Raw genomic sequence first — 22,802 nt, 5'->3', positions numbered from 1 at the left:
TTTAGCAAGTTTCTGTCTTTAATCAGACGTTTCAGAACACTTACACTATTACCCCAACACCCAGTGATGTTGGGAAAAGCCTTAGCGCTATCAGAACAGGGCTGGCTCTCCCTGGTGTGTTTATGCAGCCACAATTTTACACATTATCCTCGGAAGATACAAACAGCTGAAAATAATCAGCGCAGTTTTGCAGACAACATTGTATGCGTATTTTTATGCAGATGCATTTGGCACCTTCCAGTTGCACTTATTTGCATCATTTTACCAATGTAATAACAAAATAACTTTGAAACACACATAAGCGGCACATTTCATAAAGAGTTCCCATTTCCCGAGTCCTGACTCATTTAAGCCATAAGTAAGACTAAACCGAGCAGTATGTTAATGTAATGGTCATATAGTGAAGTAGGTTGGACTTTGATGGATGTTTTACCATTCCGTGAAACTCTGCCAACATGCCAGCGTAGTCTCAGACTGAATTTATGCGGAAGAGTTTCCAAAGACTACAAAGTGGGATTGTGCCTGCACCTGACAACAAGACAGAAAAACAGGCACACTAGTGGGGGAATGAATAGCAATAATAATTATGTATATTAAAGGAAAACAATGATAACTCCTTTACAGCAGAAGCATTGACCTGTCGTGACACTCACATGGCACTAAAGCTGTATGCATAGTAACAATGGCTGTAAATGAGTATTAAGTAACTGGCTGTAGACTGAATGAGTATTAAGGAGAATGTAGCCTATCCATTTATCAGAAATCAGTGGATTCCCAGTGACCTGATAGGCTGAATTCAGATTGTCTGCAGGTGGTGGGAGGAGTGTAATGATTATGGCTGACTAGCAATGCATGATGGGAGTTGCAGTTTCCTGCTGGCACGCCTGTCAGGTAACTGCGCTTGCTGTAAGCATCACATATAGTTAATGTGCCCAGATTTAATAAAAATAATTAACGCTTGTCCATACAAGCACCTACATAACAAAAGCACCACAGCCATGGTAAAGCAACACCACCCACTGCTTCCCATGCTAAGCTATAACTAGTTAAATGAAGCTACCAATTACAAGTATATGTAAATGTATTATTTAATCAGTGCTGCAGATTGTCTTATACCAGTTACCAGCATAACTGAGGTCTGGGTCCTGGAGAATCTTGCCTAGAGGCATCAGAATGTAAATGTGACCTATATTTGACCTACAGTGCATGTGTGACTTATGTTTTTTTCTATATACTGCACATACAAAATACCTAGGCATGTGGATACCCACAACTGCGTGTATACAAGAAACAACCTCATGAAGGGTGTGCAAGGCTTTCTGCGTCTGTGAGAAGTCTCAGGTTACAGGCTCCTTTCACACAGGTAACCCCAGGTCATATCTTCCGGAAGATCAAACACTTGTTATTTGCTGGCATGTCCACCTGCAATACAGCACACAGTCTGGGGTCAGTGACACAAACGTGTGAGCGTGTCACAAGATGGGAGACAGACATTGGTTAGTTGTGCTCATGTGACTAGGGAGGGACAGTCTGTTGTCACATTCGGCGGACTCCAAAGTACAGGGCTAAGATGCCCTTGTGTCTGTCAGTCCGAGTCAGGGGAAGCAATTGTTACGCCAGGCTATACAGCTTTTCCCTGGTAGATTATTAATGTTAGATGGTGAAGTGTCACAGTGTTTGCATCGGTTTGTATCAGAGCAGACATTACCATGGTCTCCAGTGTCAGCCCGCAGGTTGTTGCCAGCTCCTGCAATTGTGAGGTGTCCCAGATTCCCCAATCAGGATTACTGCAAGGCAAAGACATATCTCAGCCTGTGTAGTATACATGCAAAGGACAGTAGCACTGGGAGTATTTTAGGAGGGGGACAATGGGTGTGAGAGGTTAGATCCATACACTCAACCAATATAGAGAGCAGAGGTTATGGAACTGGGGTGGCATATAAGCCTCAGTCATTAGCAATACCCCTGTCAGAAAGAAATGCCTGAAAATCCCAGCAATTGAGTGCCAGGTAGTTTTGCCAGTCCCTGTCGGACTCCCTTTCACACAGACAAGCGAATTACCAGGTCAAGAATTTATACTTGGTCATTTGCAGATCAACCCGGGTATTTGTGTAAAGGGGTCAACCCAAATCGAAATTCTCGGGTCGAAGTTCCAGGAATTTCAACCCGGGTTGGCCGTTTTTACACAGAAAAAGGACCCGTGTTAATTGGCAAATTACCGGTTAGAACTGCTTCACCGGGTAATTTGACTTTCTGTCTGAAAAGGGTATTAAATAATATATTGACAGGATGCATCTTGATGATAACTGGTTCAGCCCACAACACGGCAGGATCCACAGTGTACAAGCAAACTCAATAACATTGTAGCAAAGAGATATAACCAGTGGGTGGTGGAAGATGTCAGAGCAGGAATAACCAGGAATTAAGACTGTACATGGTTAAGCAGGGCTGCGTGTTTCCCGCTGTTCCAAGGACACTGTAACAGCAGGATACATGCAGCCCTGCTACTGGGAAGGGACACTGGGATCTAGCATGAGGTATATTAGGAATAACAGCAGAGGGGTAGCACTGGGATCTAGCATGAGGTATTATAGGAGTAACAGCAGTGGGGTAGTACTGGGATGAAGCATGGGGTATTATAGGAGTAACAGCAGAGGGTCAGCTCTGGGATCTAGCATGAAGTATTATAGGAGTAACAGCAGAGGGGTAGCACTGGGATCTAGCATGAGGTATTATAGGAGTAACAGCAGAGGGGTAGCAATGGGATATAGCAGTAAGTATTATAGAAGTAACAGCAAAAGGGAACCACTGGGATCTAGAATGGGGTACTATTGGAGTAACAGCAGAGGGAAAGTACTGGGATCTAGCATGCATTAGTACTTTAACAGCAGAGGATTAGCACTGGGATCTAGTATGAGGTATTATAGGACTAACAGCAGAGGAGTAGCAGTGTGATCTAGTATGAGGTATTATAGGAGTAATAATAAGATTTTACTTACCGGTAAATCTATTTCTCGTAGTCCGTAGTGGATGCTGGGGACTCCGTAAGGACCATGGGGAATAGACGGGCTCCGCAGGAGACAGGGCACTTTAAGAAAGAATTTGGATACTGGTGTGCTCGGGTGTGGTTCGTTTTATCGACAGTATCTAGGTCGACAATGTTTAGGTCGACCACTATAGGTCGACAGTCACTAGGTCGACATGGATGGAAGGTCGACAGGGTTTCTAGGTCGACAGGTCTAAAGGTCGACATGAGGATTTTTTTTTTTTGGTGTCGTTTTCTTCGTAAAGTGACCGGGATCCCAAATTAGTGCACCGCGTCCCCTCGCATGGCTCGCCATGCTTCGGGCATGGTGCCTTCGCTCCGCTACCGCTTCGCTCGGCACACTTTACCGTTCCAATCGTAGTCCACGTGGATCGTTAAGTATGAAAAAATCCCAAAAAAAAATGAGAAAAACTCATGTCGACCTTTAGACCTGTCGACCTAGAAACCCTGTCGACCTTCCATCCATGTCGACCTAGTGACTGTCGACCTATAGTGGTCGACCTAAACATTGTCGACCTAGACACTGTCGATCTTCAGACCGGATCCCGGTGTGCTCTGGCTCCTCCCTCTATGTCCCTCCTCCAGACCTCAGTTAGAGAAACTGTGCCCGGAAGAGCTGACAGCACAAGGAAAGGATTTTGGAATCCAGGGCAAGACTCATACCAGCCATACCAATCACACTGTATAACTTGTGATAAACTTACCCAGTTAACAGTATGAACAACAACGGAGCATCAGATCAACCCTGATGCAACCACAACATAACCCTTATTTAAGCAATAACTATATACAAGTATTGCAGAAGAAGTCCGCACTTGGGACGGGCGCCCAGCATCCACTACGGACTACGAGAAAAAGATATACCGGTAAGTAAAATCTTATTTTCTCTAACGTCCTAGTGGATGCTGGGGACTCCGTAAGGACCATGGGGATTATACCAAAGCTCCCAAACGGGCGGGAGAGTGCGGATGACTCTGCAGCACCGAATGAGCAAACACAAGGTCCTACTCAGCCAGGGTATCAAACTTGTAGAACTTTGCAAAAGTGTTCGAACCTGACCAAGTAGCTGCTCGGCAAAGCTGTAATGCTGAGACTCCTCGGGCAGCCGCACAAGAAGAGCCCACCTTCCTTGTGGAGTGGGCTTTTACCGATTTTGGAAGCGGCAATCCAGCCGCAGAATGAGCCTGCTGAATCGTGTTACAGATCCAGCGAGCAATAGTCTGCTTTGAAGCAGGAGCACCCAGCTTGTTGGATGCATACCGGATAAACAGCGACTCCGTTTTCCTGACTCTAGCCGTTCTGGCTACATAAACCTTCAAAGCCCTGACCACATCTAGTAACTCGGAATCCTCCAAGTCACGAGTAGCCACAGGCACCACAATAGGTTGGTTCATATGAAAAGATGACACCACTTTTGGCAGAAATTGTGGATGGGTCCGCAATTCTGCCCTGTCCATATGGAAAACCAGATAGGGGCTTTTATGTGACAAAGCCGCTAATTCTGAGACACGCCTAGCAGAAGCCAAGGCTAATAGCATGACCACCTTCCACGTGAGAAATTTTAACTCCACGGTTTTGAGTGGCTCAAACCAGTGTGACTTCAGGAAACTCAACACTACGTTAAGATCCCAAGGTGCCACTGGAGGCACAAAAGGGGGCTTAATATTCAGCACTCCCTTTACAAACGTCTGAACTTCAGGAAGAGAAGCCAGTTCTTTTTGAAAGAAAATGGATAGGGCCGAAATCTGGACCTTAATGGAACCCAATTTCAGGCCCAAAGTCACTCCCAACTGTAGGAAGTGAAGGAAACGCCCCAGCTGGAATTCCTCCGTAGGGGCATTCCTGGCCTCACACCAAGCAACATATTTTCGCCATATACGGTGATAATGTTTAGCCGTCACGTGCTTCCTAGCCTTTATCAGCGTAGGAATAACCTCATCCGGAATGCCTTTTTCTGCTAGGATCCGGCGTTCAACCGCCATGCCGTCAAACGCAGCCGCGGTAAGTCTTGGAACAGACAGGGCCCCTGTTGCAACAAGTCCTGTCTTAGAGGCAGAGGCCATGGGTCCTCTGTGAGCATTTCTTGCAGATCTGGATACCAAGTCCTTCTTGGCCAATCCGGAACAATGAGTATTGTTCTCACTCCTCTTTTTCTTATGATTCTCAGCACCTTGGGTATGAGAGGAAGAGGAGGAAATACATAAACCGACTGGAACACCCACGGTGTCACTAGTACGTCTACAGCTATCGCCTGAGGGTCTCTTGACCTGGCGCAATACCTCTGTAGCTTTTTGTTGAGGCGGGACGCCATCATGTCCACCTGTGGCAGTTCCCACCGACTTGCAATCTGCGTGAAGACTTCTTGATGAAGTCCCCACTCTCCCGGGTGGAGGTCGTGCCAGCTGAGGAAGTCTGCTTCCCAGTTGTCCACTCCCGGAATGAACACTGCTGACAGTGCTCTTATGTGATTCTTCGCCCAGCGAAGAATTCTGGTGGCTTCCGCCATCGCCACCCTGCTCCTTGTGCCGCCTTGGCGGTTTACATGAGCCATTGCGGTGATGTTGTCTGACTGAATCAGCACCGATTGGTCGCGAAGCAGGGTCTCCGCTTGACCTAGGGCGTTGTATATGGCCCTTAGTTCCAGGATATTGATGTGAAGGCAAGTCTCCTGACTTGACCACAGACCTTGGAAATTTCTTCCCTGTGTGACTGCCCCCCACCCTCGGAGGCTTGCATCCGTGTTCACCAGGACCCAGTCCTGAATGCCGAATCTGCGGCCCTCAAGAAGGTGAGCACTCTGCAGCCACCACAGGAGAGACACCCTGGCCCTGGGGGATAGGATGATCAGCCGATGCATCTGTAGATGTGATCCGGATCACTTGTCCAACAGATCCCATTGAAAGGTCCTCGCATGGAACCTGCCGAAGGGAATGGCCTCGTATGATGCCACCATCTTTCCCAGGACTCGCGTGCAGTGATGCACCGACACCTGTTTTGGATTTAATAAGTCTCTGACCAGCGTCATGAGCTCCTGAGCCTTCTCCATCGGGAGAAAAACCCTCTTCTGGTCTGTGTCCAGAATCATGCCCAGGAAGGGCAGACGAGTCGAAGGAATCAACTGCGACTTTGGAATATTTAGAATCCAGCCGTGTTGTTGTAACACTTCCCGAGAGCGTGCTACGCTGATCAGCAACTGCTCTCTGGACCTCGCCTTTATGGAGGAGATCGTCCAAGTATGGGATAATTGTGACCCCTTGCTTTCGCAGGAGCACCATCATTTCCGCCATTACCTTGGTAAATATTCTCGGTGACGTGGAGAGACCAAACGGCAACGTCTGGAATTGGTAATGACAATCCTGTACCACAAATCTGAGGTACGCCTGATGAGGCGGATAAATGGGGACATGAAGGTATGCATCCTTTATGTCCAGAGACACCATAAAATTCCCCCCTTCCAGGCTTGCGATGACCGCTCTGAGCGATTCCATCTTGAACTTGAACCTTTTCAGGTATATGTTCAGGGATTTTAAATTCAATATGGGTCTGACCGAACCGTCCGGTTTCGGTACCACAAACATGGTCAAATAATAACCCTTTCCTTGTTGAAGGAGGGGAACCTTGACCACCACCTGTTGAAGATACAATTTGTGAATTGCAGCTAACACTATTTCCCTCTCTAAGGGGGAAGCTGGCAGGGCCGATTTAAGGTATCGGTGAGGGGGCATCTCTTCGAATTCCAGCTTGTATCCCTGAGACACAATCTCTAGTGCCCAGGAATCCACCTGGGAGTGAACCCACTTGTGGCTGAAATATCGGAGAAGCGCCCCCCACCGGGCCTAGCTCCGCCTGTGGAGCCCCAGCGTCATGCGGTGGATTTAGTGGAAGCTGGGGAGGACTTCTGTTCCTGGGAACTAGCTGTGTTGTGCAGCTTCTTTCCTCTGCCCCTGCCTCTGGCAAGAAAGGACGCACCTCGGACTTTCTTGCCTTTTTGTGATCGAAAGGACTGCATTTGGTAATACGGTGCTTTCTTAGGTTGTGAGGGAACATATGGCAAAAAATTTGACTTTCCAGCAGTAGCTGTGGAGACCAGGTCCGAGAGACCCTCCCCAAACAATTCCTCACCCTTGTAAGGTAAAACCTCCATGTGCCTTTTTGAGTCCGCATCGCCTGTCCATTGCCGAGTCCACAGGACCCTTCTGGCAGAAATCGACATTGCATTTATTCTAGAGCCCAATAGGCTAATGTCTCTTTGAGCATCTCTCATATATAGGACAGCGTCTTTTATATGCCCCAGGGTCATTAATATAGTATCCTTGTCCAAGGTATCAAGTTCCTCAGATAAGGTATCCGTCCATGCTGCCACAGCACTACACACCCAGGCCGACGCAATTGCCGGCCTTAGTAAGGTACCTGAATGTATATAAATGGACTTCAGGGTACCCTCTTGCTTTCTATCCGCAGCATCTTTTAGGGTGGCCGTATCCTGTGACGGCAGGGCTACCCTCTTGGATAAGCGTGTGAGAGCTTTGTCCACCCTAGGGGAGGATTCCCAGCGTAACCTGTCCGTTGGCGGGACGTGATACGCCATAAGCATCCGCTTGGAAATCTGCAGTTTTTTATCTGGAGATTCCCAAGCCTTTTCACATAACTCATTTAGCTCATGTGAAGGGGGAAAGGTCACCACCTGCCTTTTTTCCCCATACATATGAACCCTCTTGTCAGGGACTGGGGTTTCCTCTGTGATGTGCAACACATCCTTAATTGCTATAATCATATAACGGATGGCTTTAGCCAATTTAGGCTGTAAGTTTGCATCATCGCCATCGACACTGGAGTCAGAATCCGTGTCGATATCTGTGTCAACAATTTGGGATAGAGGGCGCTTCTGAGACCCTGACGGCCTCTGCGACATAGGATCAGGCATGGGCTGAGACCCCGACTGTCCTAAGGTTTCAGCTTTATCTAACCTTTTATGCAAGGAATTAACATTATCATTTAAAACCTTCCACATATCCATCCAATCAGGTGTCGGAGCCGTCGGCGGCGACCCCACATTCATTTGCTCCCGCTCTGTTTCCACATAGCCTTCCTCGTCAAACATGTCGACACAAGCGTACCGACACACCACACACACACACAGGGGATGCTCTTTTTGAAGACAGTTCCCCCACAAGGCCCTTTGGAGAGACAGAGAGAGAGTATGCCAGCACACACCCCAGCGCTATATGTCCCAGGAATCACACAGTAACTTAGTGTTAACCCAGTAGCTGCTGTATATAATGTTTTTGCGCCTAATTTATGTGCCCCCCCCCTCTTTTTACCCTCTTCTACCGTGAATCTGCAGGGGAGAGCCTGGGGAGCTTCCTCTCAGCGGAGCTGTGGAGAGAAAATGGCGCTGGTGAGTGCTAAGGAAGAAGCCCCGCCCCCTCAGCGGCGGGCTTCTGTCCCGCGTTTCTGTGTAAAATTATGGCGGGGGCTCATGCATATATACAGTGCCCAACTGTATATATGCGCAACTTTTGCCAAGAGGTCCTAATTGCTGCCCAGGGCGCCCCCCCCTGCGCCCTACAGTGACCGGAGTATGTGGGTTTAATGTGGGAGCAATGGCGCACAGCTGCAGTGCTGTGCGCTACCTCAGTTTGAAGACTGGAGTCTTCTGCAGCCGATTTTGAAGTCTTCTTGCTTCTTTCACCGGCTTCTGTCTTCCGGCTCTGCGAGGGGGGCGGCGGCCCGGCTCCGGGATCGGACGACAAAGGGTGAGATCCTGTGTACGATCCCTCTGGAGCTAATGGTGTCCAGTAGCCTAAGAAGCAGGACCTATCTTCAGTGAGTAGGGCTGCTTCTCTCCCCTCAGTCCCACGCTGCAGAGAGTCTGTTGCCAGCAGATCTCTCTGAAAATAAAAAAACCTAACAAAATACTTTCTTTTTAGCAAGCTCAGGAGAGCTCACTAAGTAGCACCCAGCTCGTCCGGGCACAGATTCAAACTGAGGTCTGGAGGAGGGACATAGAGGGAGGAGCCAGAGCACACCAGTATCCAAATTCTTTCTTAAAGTGCCCTGTCTCCTGCGGAGCCCGTCTATTCCCCATGGTCCTTACGGAGTCCCCAGCATCCACTAGGACGTTAGAGAAAATAGGATTTTGGTACTTACCAGGTAAATCCTTTTCTTTGAATCCATAGGGGGCACTGGAGTACTCTTGGGATATGGACGGCTTCCGCAGGAACAGGGCACTGAATATTTAAATTTAGAACACTCCACCCCTCCATATCCCAGAGTACCTCAGTGTTTTTTACTGAGCCGAACAGGAGCTATAGAGAGGTTGACAATGGAGAATTACATATAACATAACGGACAACAATGAAGTTGACACATAACCGATAGAACTTGATAATTTGAACCAGTCGGTGAGAGTGTGTTACCATAAGATCCCCTGAACTTACCACAAACCAGGTAAAACTGCTCTGGGTGGGCGTCCAGTGCACCCTATGGATTCAAAGAAAAGGATTTACCTGGTAAGTACCAAAATCCTATTTTCTTTTTCATCCACTAGGGGTCACTGGAGTACTCTTGGGACGTACCAAAACTTCCCCCTTGGGCGGGAGAGCTATTTGGCACCAGTAACACTAGGCGGCCAAAGCTAGATGCTGATGCGCAAACGTATCAAACTTGTAAGCGCGCACAAACGTGTGCACTGATGACCATGTAGCCGCACGGCAAAGCTACGTCGTAGAAGCTCCACGACCAGCTGCCCATGAAGTTCCCACAGAACGTGTGGAATGAGCCGTTACTGATGTAGGCGGCTGTAACCTAGCATGAAGGTAAGCCTGACGTAAAGTCAGTTTTATCCATCTGGATAAGGTCTGCTTAGAAGCTGGCCAACCCATCTTGGCAGCATCATAGAGAACAAACAACGTATCCGTCTTACGAACTGTAGACGTTCGGGATACATAAACGCGTAATGCACTTACAACATCCAGAGTTCCAGAATGTCATGTTAACACAGGAACTACTATTGATTGATTGATGTGAAAAGATGACACTACCTTTGGTAAGAAAGCGGGATTCGTCCGAAGTTCCGCTCTGTCATCATGAAACACCAAATACGGTGGCTTGCATGACAAGGCACCCAAATCTGAAACACGCCTTGCCGAAGCTAAGGCTAGAAGAAAAATTGTTTTCCAAGTAAGAAACTTAATATCCACTTGCTGTAAGGTTTCAAAATATGAAGACTGTAAGAAATCTAAAACCAGATTCAAGTCCCATGGCGCTGTAGGTGGAATGAATGGAGGCTGTACTCTGAGGACACCTTGCAGAAAAGTGTGTACTGACGGCAATAGAGCCAATCGTCTTTGAAAATAAATGGACAACGCAGATACCTGCACCTTTAGTGTAGATAAACGCAGTCCTCCATCTAACCCCGTCTGTAGAAATAACAAAAGATGGGATAACTTGAAAGATGATGTCGGAAACTTCCAAACTTCACACCAACCTATATAGGCACGCCAAATTCTGTAATAATGAGCTGTCGTAACCGGCTTCCTAGCTCGTAACATGGTTGGTATAACCGTTTCTGGAATGCCCTCTCTTCTTAAGAGTGCGGTCTCAATAGCCACCCCGTCAAACGCAGCCGCGCTAAATCGGGGTAAAGGAACAGACCCTGTTGTAACAAGTCCGGACGTGGTGGGAGTGGCCAAGGATCGCCTGCGAGTAGTCCGCAGAGATCAGAGAACCAAGCTCTCCGAGGCCAATGAGGCGCCACTAGTATGACTCGCGTCCGTCGTTAGAATTATCCAATTCCAGGCGCCGAACAGTTTCCCTGCGGTTAAATGGTGTACTTTGAGCCACCAGAGTAGAGACACCCTTGCCCGTGGCGACAACCTCACCCTGTGGTGAATCTGCAGATGCGAGCCCGACCACTGTGCGAGCACATCCAGTTGAAACGGACGTGAGTGAAATCTTCCGAACTGAAGAGCTTCGAAAGCCGCCACCATTGTTCCTAAGAGGCGAATGCACAAATGTACCGAGACTGTGCGTAGCTTGAGCACTAATTGTACCAGATGGCGAATAATCTGTACTTTCTGTTGTGGTAGGTAAATTCTTTGATTTACCGTATCGAGAATCATACCTAGGAATTGAAGTCGTTGAGACGGAATTAGATGTGATTTCTTGAAGTTGACAATCCAACCGTGGTGAACTAGTACATTGTACGTTAGCAGCGCATGTTGGAGAAGCATCTGTTGAGACGGGGCTTTGATGAGCAGATCGTCTAAGTACAGAACTATTGTCACTCCCAGGGATCTGAGATGAGCTATCATCACAGACATCACCTTGGTGAATACCCGAAGCGCTGACGAGAGGCCAAACGGTAGAGCCTGAAACTGGTAATGTTTCTGGCGTATTGCAAATCGCAAGAACCTCTGATGAGGTTGCCAAATCGGAATGTGTAAGTACGCATCCTTGAGATCTAGTGCAATCATGAATTCCTTTGGCTCTAAACCTGCAATTACTGACCGCAGAGATTCCATCTTGAGTCTGTAGTAAGTGACATACTGATTGAGACCCTTTAAGTTCAATATTGGCCTGACTGAGCCATCCGGCTTCGGTACCACAAACAGACTGGAATAATAACCCTGACCTTGTTGGTGTACAGGGACCTGAATCAAAACTGCTGAATCCAGAAGGGACTGAATGGCAATTTGCAGAACCGCCCTCTTGTCGTCCGAGAGAGGTAGTCCTGTCTTGAAAAACCGCAGTGGCGGAAGACAGTCGAACTCTATTTTGTAACCTCTTAACACTAAATTGCGGATCCACCCATCTGTGGATGTCTGGAACCACGCCAAATGGAACGTCTGAAGGCGTGCTCCCACAATTGGAGATCCGAGATGGGCTGGGAGCCCGTCATGCCACTGGCTTGTCGGTGACCTTAGCGTCTTGACGACTTGTGTTGGTTTGTTGGAAACCACGTCCTCGACCCCGTCTACCAGGCGTGGCTGTTCCTCTGCCACGCACGCGAAAGGGCTGAGGTCTAAAGGATTTGAACGCAGGTCCAGAGTATCTCCGTCTTGGTACCGTTGGAGGCAATGGTAAGAAAACAGACTTTTCTCCCGTGGCCTCAGAAATCCATTTGTCCAATTCAGGACCAAACAACTTCTCGCCACCGTAAGGTAACGCCTCTATACCTCTTTTGACCTCTGCCTCCGCTTGCCAAGAGCGCAGCCAGAGAGCTCGTCGTACTGTAACCAGTGACGATGAAATGCGAGAAGTGAGCTGACAGACGTCAGTAGAAGCTGTACATAGATACTCCGCAGCCTCACACATTTGATCAGCAAGAAGTATAAGGTGATAGTCATGTAGGGCAGACTTGAGTTCTGTTATCCATACTATGAGCGCCTTAGTGACCCAAATGCCAACCAACCCAGGTCTCAGCAGCACTCCTGCTGCTATATACATGGACTTTAGCATAGTTTCTATTTTGCGGTTTGAAGGGTCTTTAAGCGTAGTAGCAGTTGGCACTGGTATGGTTAATTTCTTTGTAAGTTTCGACACAGACGAATCAACCATTGGTGGATTCTCCCATGTACATGTCACCGAGTCTGGAAACGGGTAACTAGACTTAAATCTGCGAGGTATAGAAAACCGTTTATCTGGATTCTGTCGTGTTTCTACTAACATCTTATTAAGAGACTCCGAAACAGGAAAACACATTGGAGATCTCTGTCGTTTAGTAAATACGACTTCATCATTTGTCAGAGGCTCCTCCGTTTCTGTAAACTTCAGAGACTGACGCACCGCGCTGATGAGATTATCAATGCCTGGGCTGTTAAAATCATCACTATCTGACTCCACTTAGCCCTCCTCACCCTCATCTTGCGCAGTGAGGTCTGGCATGGAATGCTCAGAATGCAACATAGCCGAAACAGATAAATCATAAGACATATGAAATTTATGCCGTCTACCCAAAATGGATTTGGACCTTTCGCAAGGCTGAGACGCCTCCGGTAGTTCTGGCGGTCTCACCCTAAACTCAGATCTTGCCGCTTCCCGCTCTTGTCGAGCGGCGGTCAATTCTGATTGCAACCCAGCCAGCACATTGGCTAGCATTTCCCATGGAGGGTCCGGGGAGGAAACTGGCTTTAAAACCGGAGCAGAAATTGTATTCGTAACTGAATCCACAAAACATACTTTACATGTGGTAGATCCATCCGGTAACACACTGCTACAGACCTTGCAGTGAACCTGCTTTTTAGTTTTTGCTGGTGCCTTACTCATTATGCAGACAGACAATACAATATACAAAAAAACAGACAATTGCACGACTCAGTAAAATAGTACGAAGGTGTGTGTGATATATATATCTGGCCAAGTGCAGTACACGTGGCCAGTCCTATGAAATGTGATCCCAAATTCCCACTAACACCCCTGCGCCTCCGGTGGAGTAGAGATGTAGTACTGGAACGTTCTGGAATCACAACAGGAAGACACAGGAAGCATGGTTTAAATGGCCCCCATGCCATGCTTACAGTATAATCACAGTACAGGTCATAATCTTTTAAACAGATATATAACCTTGGATAGTGTAACAAAAATCCTATGTATATTATCCATGCAGCCTAGCATACTGCTGCTGCTTGCCCCCTCCTCGTGCAGCTGCTTGCTACTTATAATGGTGCTGTGATTCTCCCCCCCCCTCTGTATGCTCCGTGGCAATGAGCATGTAAAAGGGCCGGGGCGCGGGTAGTGGCAACCAAGGGACGGCCAGCGGTAGTGCGGGGCGGCCAGCGGTAGTGCGGGGCGGCCAGCGGGAGCCGGGTAGCGGGACGCGCCGGAGAACAGACAGCGGGAGGCGGGGAGCGCGGTCCCTCTAAGCGGCTTTGAGCAGCGGCGGCGGCCGGAGCAGTGGCGGCGGCCGGAGCAGCGGCGGCGGGTGGGCGGTGGGCGCCTGTATGCTGTAAGAAACAGTGTCCCCACACAGCGGGGCGGCAGCGTGAGCTGACCGCCCCGTCCCCCAACAACCTGGACTCCTGTGGTGAGGCTCCGACGGGGCTTCTCTGTAAGCACCGGCCAGCCTTTCTGCAGGATGTCTGCTCTGGCTGTGAGGGAGCTCTTTTGGGGAGGACCGACACGCCACAGCTGCTTGTAGGAGCTTCCACTATTCCTGACCCTGGCCTTTTGGAAGGGGGAAAGGGATGTGGTATGAAAAAAGAAAAATAAGATTTTACTCACCGGTAAATCTATTTCTCGTAGTCCGTAGTGGATGCTGGGGACTCCGTAAGGACCATGGGGAATAGACGGCTCCGCAGGAGACTGGGCACATCTAAAGAAAGCTTTAGGACTATCTGGTGTGCACTGGCTCCTCCCCCTATGACCCTCCTCCAAGCCTCAGTTAGGACACTGTGCCCGGAAGAGCTGACACAATAAGGAAGGATTTTGAATCCCGGGTAAGAATCATACCAGCCACACCAATCACACCATATAACTCGTGATAGGAACCCCGGTTAACAGTATGATAACAATGGAACCTCTGAATAGATGGTTCGCAATAACAACCCGATTTGTGTAACAATAACTATTTACAAGTATTGCAGACAATCCGCACTAGGGATGGGCGCCCAGCATCCACTACGGACTACAAGAAATAGATTTACCGGTGAGTAAAAATAAGAATTTACTCACCGGTAATTCTATTTCTCGTAGTCCGTAGTGGATGCTGGGAACTCCGTAAGGACCATGGGGAATAGCGGGCTCCGAAGGAGGCTGGGCACTCTAGAAAGATCTTAGACTACCTGGTGTGCACTGGCTCCTCCCACTATGACCCTCCTCCAAGCCTCAGTTAGGTACTGTGCCCGGACGAGCGTACACAATAAGGAAGGCTTTTGAATCCCGGGTAAGACTCATACCAGCCACACCAATCACACCGTACAACTCGTGATATGAAACCCAGTTAACAGTATGAAACAGAGCCTCTCAACAGATGGCTCAACAATAACCCGATTTAGTTAACAGTAACTATGTACAAGTATTGCAGATAAACCGCACTTGGGATGGGCGCCCAGCATCCACTACGAACTACGAGAAATAGAATTACCGGTGAGTAAATTCTTATTTTCTCTGACGTCCTAGTGGATGCTGGGAACTCCGTAAGGACCATGGGGATTATACCAAAGCTCCCAAACGGGCGGGAGAGTGCGGATGACTCTGCAACACCGAATGAGAGAACTCCAGGTCCTCCTCAGCCAGGGTATCAAATTTATAGAATTTTGCAAATGTGTTTGCCCCTGACCAAGTAGCAGCTCGGCAAAGTTGTAAAGCCGAGACCCCTCGGGCAGCCGCCCAAGATGAGCCCACCTTCCTTGTGGAATGGGCATTGACAGATTTTGGCTGTGGCAGGCCTGCCACAGAATGTGCAAGCTGAATTGTATTACAAATCCAACGAGCAATAGTCTGCTTAGAAGCAGGAGCACCCAGCTTGTTAGGGTGCATATAGGATAAACAGCGAGTCAGATTTTCTGACTCTAGCCGTTCTGGAAACATATATTTTCAGTGCCCTGACAACGTCTAGCAACTTGGAGTCCTCCAAGTCCCTAGTAGCCGCAGGCACCACAATAGGCTGGTTCAGGTGAAACGCTGACACCACCTTTGGGAGAAACTGGGGACGAGTCCTCAATTCTGCCCTATCCATATGGAAAATCAGATAAGGGCTTTTACAGGACAAAGCCGCCAATTCTGATACTCGCCTGGCAGAAGCCAAGGCCAATAACATAACCACCTTCCACGTGAGATATTTCAGATCCACGGTTTTTAGTGGTTCAAACCAATGTGATTTTAAGAAACTCAACACCACGTTGAGTTCCCAAGGTGCCACAGGGGGCACAAACGGGGGCTGAATATGCAGCACTCCTTTAACAAATGTCTGAACTTCAGGTACTGAAGCTAGTTCTTTTTGAAAGAAAATCGACAGAGCCGAGATCTGTACCTTAATGGAGCCCAGTTTTAGGCCCATATTTACTCCTGCTTGCAGGAAATGCAGAAATCGACCTAGTTGAAATTCCTCCGTTGGGGCCTTTTCGGCCTCACACCATGCAACATACTTCCGCCATATGCGGTGATAATGAGTTGCTGTGACCTCTTTCCTGGCTTTAATAAGCGTAGGAATGACTTCCTCCGGAATGCCCTTTTCCTTCAGGATCCGGCGTTCAACCGCCATGCCGTCAAACGCAGCCGCGGTAAGTCTTGGAACAGACAGGGCCCCTGCTGTAGCAGGTCTTGTCTGAGCGGCAGAGACCACGGGTCCTCTGAGATCATCTCTTGAAGTTCCGGGTACCACGCTCTTCTTGGCCAATCCGGAACCACGAGAATTGTGTTTACTCCTCGCTTTCTTATTATTCTCAATACCTTTGGTATGAGAGGTAGAGGAGGGAACACATAAACTGACCGGTACACCCACGGTGTCACTAGAGCGTCCACAGCTATCGCCTGAGGGTCTCTTGACCTGGCGCAATACCTCTCTAGTTTTTTGTTTAGGCGGGACGCCATCATGTCCACCTGTGGACGACCCCATTGATTTACAATCATTTGGAAGACTTCTGGATGAAGTCCCCACTCTCCCGGGTGGAGGTCGTGCCTGCTGAGAAAGTCTGCTTCCCAGTTGTCCACTCCCGGGATGAACACTGCTGACAGTGCTAGTACATGATTCTCCGCCCATCGGAGAATTCTTGTGGCTTCTGCCATTGCCATCCTGCTTCTTGTGCCGCCCTGTCGATTCACATGGGCGACTGCCGTGATGTTGTCTGACTGGATCAGCACCGGCTGGTGTAGGAGCAGGGATTTTGCTTGACTTAGGGCATTGTAAATGGCCCTTAGTTCCAGAATATGTATGTGAAGGGCAGTCTCCTGACTTGACCATAGTCCTTGGAAGTTTCTTCCCTTTGTGACTGCCCCCCAGCCTCGTAGGCTGGCATCCGTGGTCACCAGGACCCAGTCCTGTATGCCGAATCTGCGGCCCTCCAGAAGATGAGCACTCTGCAGCCACCACAGAAGAGACACCCTGGTTCTTGGGGACAGGGTTATCAAGCGATGCATCTGAAGATGCGATCCGGACCACTTGTCCAACAGGTCCCACTGAAAAATTCTGGCATGGAACCTGCCGAATGGAATTGCTTCGTAAGAAGCTACCATCTTTCCCAGGACCCGTGTGCAGTGATGCACCGATACCTGTTTTGGTTTTAGGAGGTCTCTGACTAGAGAAGACAACTCCCTGGCTTTCTCCTCCGGGAGAAACACTTTTTTCTGGACTGTGTCCAGAATCATTCCCAGGAACATTAGACGTGTCGTGAGGACCAGCTGTGACTTTGGGATATTCAGAATCCAGCCGTGCTGGCGCAGCACTTCCTGAGATAGTGCTACTCCCACTAACAACTGTTCCTTGGATCGTGCCTTTATTAGGAGATCGTCCAAGTATGGGATAATTAAAACTCCCTTTTTTCGAAGGAGTATCATCATTTCCGCCATAACCTTGGTAAATACCCTCGGTGCCGTGGAGAGTCCAAACGGCAGCGTCTGGAATTGGTAATGGCAATCCTGTACCACAAATCTGAGGTACTCCTGGTGAGGATGGTAAATGGGGACATGCAGGTAAGCATCCTTGATGTCCAGGGATACCATGTAATCGCCCTCGTCCAGGCTTGCAATAACCGCCCTGAGCGATTCCATCTTGAACTTGAATTTTTTTATGTATGTGTTCAAGGATTTCAAATTTAAAATGGGTCTCACCGAACCGTCCGGTTTCGGCACCACAAATAGTGTGGAATAGTAACCCCGGCCTTGTTGAAGTAGGGGTACCCTGATTATCACCTGCTGGGAATACAGCTTGTGAATCGCTGCTAGCACCGCCTCCCTGTCTGAGGGAGCAATCGGCAAGGCAGATTTTAGGAACCGGTGGGGTGGAGCCGCCTCGAATTCCAGCGTGTATCCCTGAGATACTATTTGAAGGATCCAGGGATCCACCTGTGAGCGAGCCCACTGATCGCTGAAATTCATGAGGCGGGCCCCCACCGTACCTGGCTCCGCCTGTGGAGCCCCACCGTCATGCGGCGGACTTGGAAGAGGAAGCGGGGGAGGACTTTTGTTCCTGGGAACCTGCTGTTTGCTGCAGCCTTTTTCCCCTACCTCTGCCTCTAGACAGAAAAGACCCTCCTTTTCCCCGCTTGTTTTTCTGGGTCCGAAAGGACTGAACCTGATAAAATGGCGCCTTCTTAGGCTGTGAGGGGACATGGGGTAAAAATGCTGACTTCCCAGACGTTGCTGTGGAAACTAGGTCGGAGAGACCATCCCCAAATAATTCCTCCCCTTTATAAGGCAAAACTTCCATGTGCCTTTTGGAATCTGCATCTCCAGTCCACTGGCGAGTCCATAAGCATCTCCTAGCAGAGATGGATAATGCACTTACTTTAGATGCCAGCCGGCAGATTTCCCTCTGTGCATCTCTCATGTATAAGACTGAGTCTTTGATATGGTCAATTGTTAGCAGAATCGTGTCTCTGTCTAATGTGTCAATATTTTCTGACAGTTTATCTGACCACGCAGCGGCAGCACTGCACATCCATGCTGACGCAATAGCTGGTCTAAGTATAATGCCTGAGTGTGTATATACAGACTTCAGGATCGCCTCCTGCTTTCTATCAGCAGGTTCCTTAAGGGCGGCCGTATCCTGGGACGGTAGTGCCACCTTTTTAGACAAACGTGTGAGCGCTTTATCCACCCTAGGGGGTGTTTCCCAACGTAACCTATCCTCTGGCGGGAAAGGGAACGCCATTAGTATCTTCTTAGGAATTACCAATTTCTTATCAGGGGAAGCCCACGCTTCTTCACACACTTAATTTAATTCATCTGACGGGGGAAAAACTACAGGTAGTTTTTTCTCCCCAAACATAATACACTTTTTTGTGGTACCTGGATGTAAATCAGAAATATTTAACACCTCTTTCATTGCCTCAATCATGCAGTGAATGGCCTTAACGGGCATTAAATTTGACTCATCGTCGTCGACACTGGTGTCAGTATCCGTGTCGACATCTACTTGTGCCATCTGAGATAGCGGGCGTTTCAGAGCCCCTGATGACTTTTGAGACACCTGGACAGGCACGAGCTGAAGACTCGGCTGTCCCACAGTCGGCATGTCGTCAAATTTTTTATGTAAGGAGTCTATACGTGCACTCATTTCCTGCCATAAACTCATCCACTCAGGTGTCTGCCCCCCAGGGGGTGACATCCCTGCTAAAGGCATCTGCTCCCCCTCCACATCATTATCCTCCTCAAACATGTCGACACAGCCGTACCGACACACTCCACACACACAGGGAATGCTCAAACAGAGGACAGGACCCACAAAAAGCCCTTTGGGGGGACAGAGTAAGAGTATGCCAGCACACACCAGAGCGCTATATATATACAGGGACTAACTGAGTTATGTCCCTAATAGCTGCTTTTCAATAAAATATATATACTGCCAAATTTAATGCCCCCCCTCTCTTTTCCCTCTTACTGGTACTGTAGATTGCAGGGAAGAGCCAGGGAGCTTCCTTCCAGCAGGAGCTGTGAGGGAAAAATGGCGCCAGTGTGCTGAGGAGATAGGCTCCGCCCCTTTTTCGCGGCCTATTCTCCCGCTTTTTATGGAATTCTGGCAGGGGTATTTACCTCATATATAGCCCCTGGGGCTATATATTGAGGTATTTTAGCCAGCCAAGGTGTTTTTATTGCTGCCTCAGGGCGCCCCCCCCCAGCGCCCTGAACCCTCAGTGACCGGAGTGTGAAGTGTGTGAGAGGAGCAATGGCGCACAGCTGCAGTGCTGTGCGCTACCTTGGTGAAGACAGAGTCTTCATGCCGCCGATTTTCCGGACCATCTTCTTGCTTCTGGCTCTGTAAGGGGGACGGCGGCGCGGCTCCGGGACCGAACATCAAGGCTGGGCCTGCGGTCGATCCCTCTGGAGCTAATGGTGTCCAGTAGCCTAAGAAGCCCAATCCGGCTGCAAGCAGGCGAGTTCGCTTCTTCTCCCCTTAGTCCCTCGCTGCAGTGAGCCTGTTGCCAGCAGGTCTCACTGAAAATAAAAAAATCTAAGACTATTACTTTCTAAGAGCTCAGGAGAGCCCCTAGTGTGCATCCAACCTCGGCCGGGCACGAAATCTAACTGAGGCTTGGAGGAGGGTCATAGTGGGAGGAGCCAGTGCACACCAGGTAGTCTAAGATCTTTCTAGAGTGCCCAGCCTCCTTCGGAGCCCGCTATTCCCCATGGTCCTTACGGAGTTCCCAGCATCCACTAGGACGTCCGAGAAATCTTATTTTCTCTGACGTCCTAGTGGATGCTGGGGACTCCGTAAGGACCATGGGGATTATACCAAAGCTCCCAAACGGGCGGGAGAGTGCGGATGACTCTGCAGCACCGAATGAGAGAACTCAAGGTCCTTCTCAGGCAGGGTATCAAATTTGTAGAATTTTGCAACGTGTTTGCCCCTGACCAAGTAGCAGCTCGGCCAAGTTGTAACGCCGAGACCCCTCGGGCAGCCGCCCAAGATGAGCCCCCTTCCATGTGGAATGGGCTTTTACAGATTTAGGCTGCGGTAGTCCCACCGCAGAATGCGCAAGCTGAATAGTGCTACAAATCCAGCGCGCTATAGTCTGCTTAGAAGCAGGAGCACCCAGCATGTTGGGTGCATCTAGGATAAACAGCGAGTCAGTTTTCCTGACTCCAGCCGTCCTGGAAATATAATTTTTCAGGGCCCTGACTACGTCCAGTAACTTGGAATCCTCCAAGTCCCTAGTAGCCGCAGGCACCACAATAGGTTGGTACAAGTGAAAACCTGATACCACCTTCGGGAGAAAGTGAGGACGAGTCCTCAACTCTGCCCTATCCATATGGAAAGTCAGGTAAGGGCTTTTTTATGACAAAGCCGCCAATTCTGACACATGCCTGGCCGAAGCCAGAGCCAACACATGACCACTTTTCATGTGAGATATTTCAAATCCACGGTTTTAAGTGGCTTAAACCAATGTGATTCCAGGAACTTCAAAACCACATTGAGATCCCAAGGTGCCACTGGGGCACAAAAAAGGGGCTGAATATGCAGCACTCCCTTACAACGTCTGCACTTCAGGCTGACATCCTTCCTGGCTTTGATCAGGATAAGAATGACTTCCTCCGGAATGCCTTTTTCACTCAGGATCCGGTGTTCAACCGCCATGCCGTCAATGCAGCCGCGGTAAGTCTTTGAACAGACAGGGCCCCTGCTGCAGCAGATCCTGTCTGAGTGGCAGAGGCCATGGGTCCTCTGAGATCAACTCCTGAAGTTCCAGGTACCAAGCCCTTCTTGGCCAATCCGGAACAATGAGTATAGTTCTTACTCCTCTTTTCCTTATTATCCTCAGTACCTTGGGTATGAGAGGGAGAGGAGGGAACACATAAACCGACTGGTATGCCCGCGGTGTCACTAGAGCGTCCACAGCGATCGCCTGAGGTTCCCTTGACCTGGCGCAAAATCTTTTTTATTGAGGCGGGACGCCATCATGTCCACCTGTGGTCTTTCCCAACGGTTTACCAGCATTTGGAAAGACTTCTGGATGAAGTCCCTATTCTCCCGGGTGGAGTCTGCTGCGGAAGTCTGCTTCCCAGTTGTCCACTCCCGGAATGAACACTGCTGCCAGTGCTACCACATGATTTTCCGCCCAACGGGGAATCCTTGTGGCTTCTGCCATTGCCCTCCTGCTTCTTGTGCCGCCCTGCCTGTTTACATGGGCGAGCGCCGTGATGTTGTCTGATTGGATCAGTACGGCTGGTTTTGAAGCAGGGGCCTTGTTTGGCTTACGGCCTTGTAAAGGGCTCTTAGCTCCAGAAAATTTATGTGAAGTGAAATCTCCTGTTTGGACCACAGTCCTTGGAATTTTACTCCCTGTGTGACTGCACCCCAGCCCCGAAGGCTGGCATCCGTGTTTACCAGGACCCAGTCCTGTATTCCGAATCTGCGGCCCTCTAGTAGATGAGCCCTCTGCAGCCACCACCGCAGCGACACCCTGGTTCTTGCCGACCGGGTTATCCGCTGCTGTATCTGGAGATGGGACCCGGACCATTTGTCCAACAGGTCCCACTGGAAAATCCTTGCGTGGAACTTTCCGAATGGAATTTCTTCGTACGAAGCTACCATTTTTCCCAGGACTCGTGTGCATTGATGTACCGACACCTGTCCCGGTCTTAGGAGGTTTCTGACTAGAGATGACAACTCCTCGGCTTTTTCCATTGGAAGAAACACTTTTTTCTGGTCTGTTTCCAGAATCATTCCCAGGAACAGAAGACGTGTCGTCGGGACCAGCTGTGACTTGAATTGAGAATCCAGTCCTGCTGTTGCAGCACTTCCCGAGAAAGTGCTACCCCCTTACCAACTGTTCCTTGGACCTCGCCTTTATCCGGAGATCGTCCAAGTACGGGATAATTAAAACTCCCTTCTTGCGAAGGAGTATCATCATTTCGGTCATTACCCATGGTAAAGACCCTCGGTGCCGTGGATAATCCAAACGGCAGCGTCTGGAACTGATAGTGACAGTCCGGTACCACAATCTTGAGGTACTCCTGGTGAGGAGGGTAAATGTGGACATGCAGGTAAGTATCCTTGATGTCCAGAGAGACCCTGTAATCCCCCTCGTCCAGGAACGCAATAATCGCCCTGAGCGATTCCATCTTGAACTTGAATCTTTTGTTATATGTGTTCAAG

The 22,802-nt window shown here is 49.1% G+C and overlaps 1 protein-coding gene across 1 annotated transcript in view; it reads right to left on the bottom strand.

The window, feature by feature from the left end:
- Positions 1-22,802, bottom strand: part of METTL26 (methyltransferase like 26) — a 45,550-nt gene continuing 22,748 nt past the window's right edge. The window contains exons 5-6 of the mRNA XM_063934692.1: positions 1,709-1,787; positions 1-1,422 (exon numbers count right to left, since the gene is read on the bottom strand). Of these exons, the coding sequence (XP_063790762.1) occupies positions 1,375-1,422; positions 1,709-1,787 (127 nt within the window). The 3' untranslated portion in view covers positions 1-1,374. The remainder of the gene's footprint in view (positions 1,423-1,708; positions 1,788-22,802) is intronic.

Source organism: Pseudophryne corroboree, chromosome 7 (genome assembly GCF_028390025.1).
Source record: "Pseudophryne corroboree isolate aPseCor3 chromosome 7, aPseCor3.hap2, whole genome shotgun sequence".
In the NCBI taxonomy this organism is placed as follows: domain Eukaryota; kingdom Metazoa; phylum Chordata; class Amphibia; order Anura; family Myobatrachidae; genus Pseudophryne; species Pseudophryne corroboree.
The sequence above is the reverse complement of the archived record's forward strand: the minus strand, read 5'-3'. Positions and strand labels throughout refer to the sequence as shown.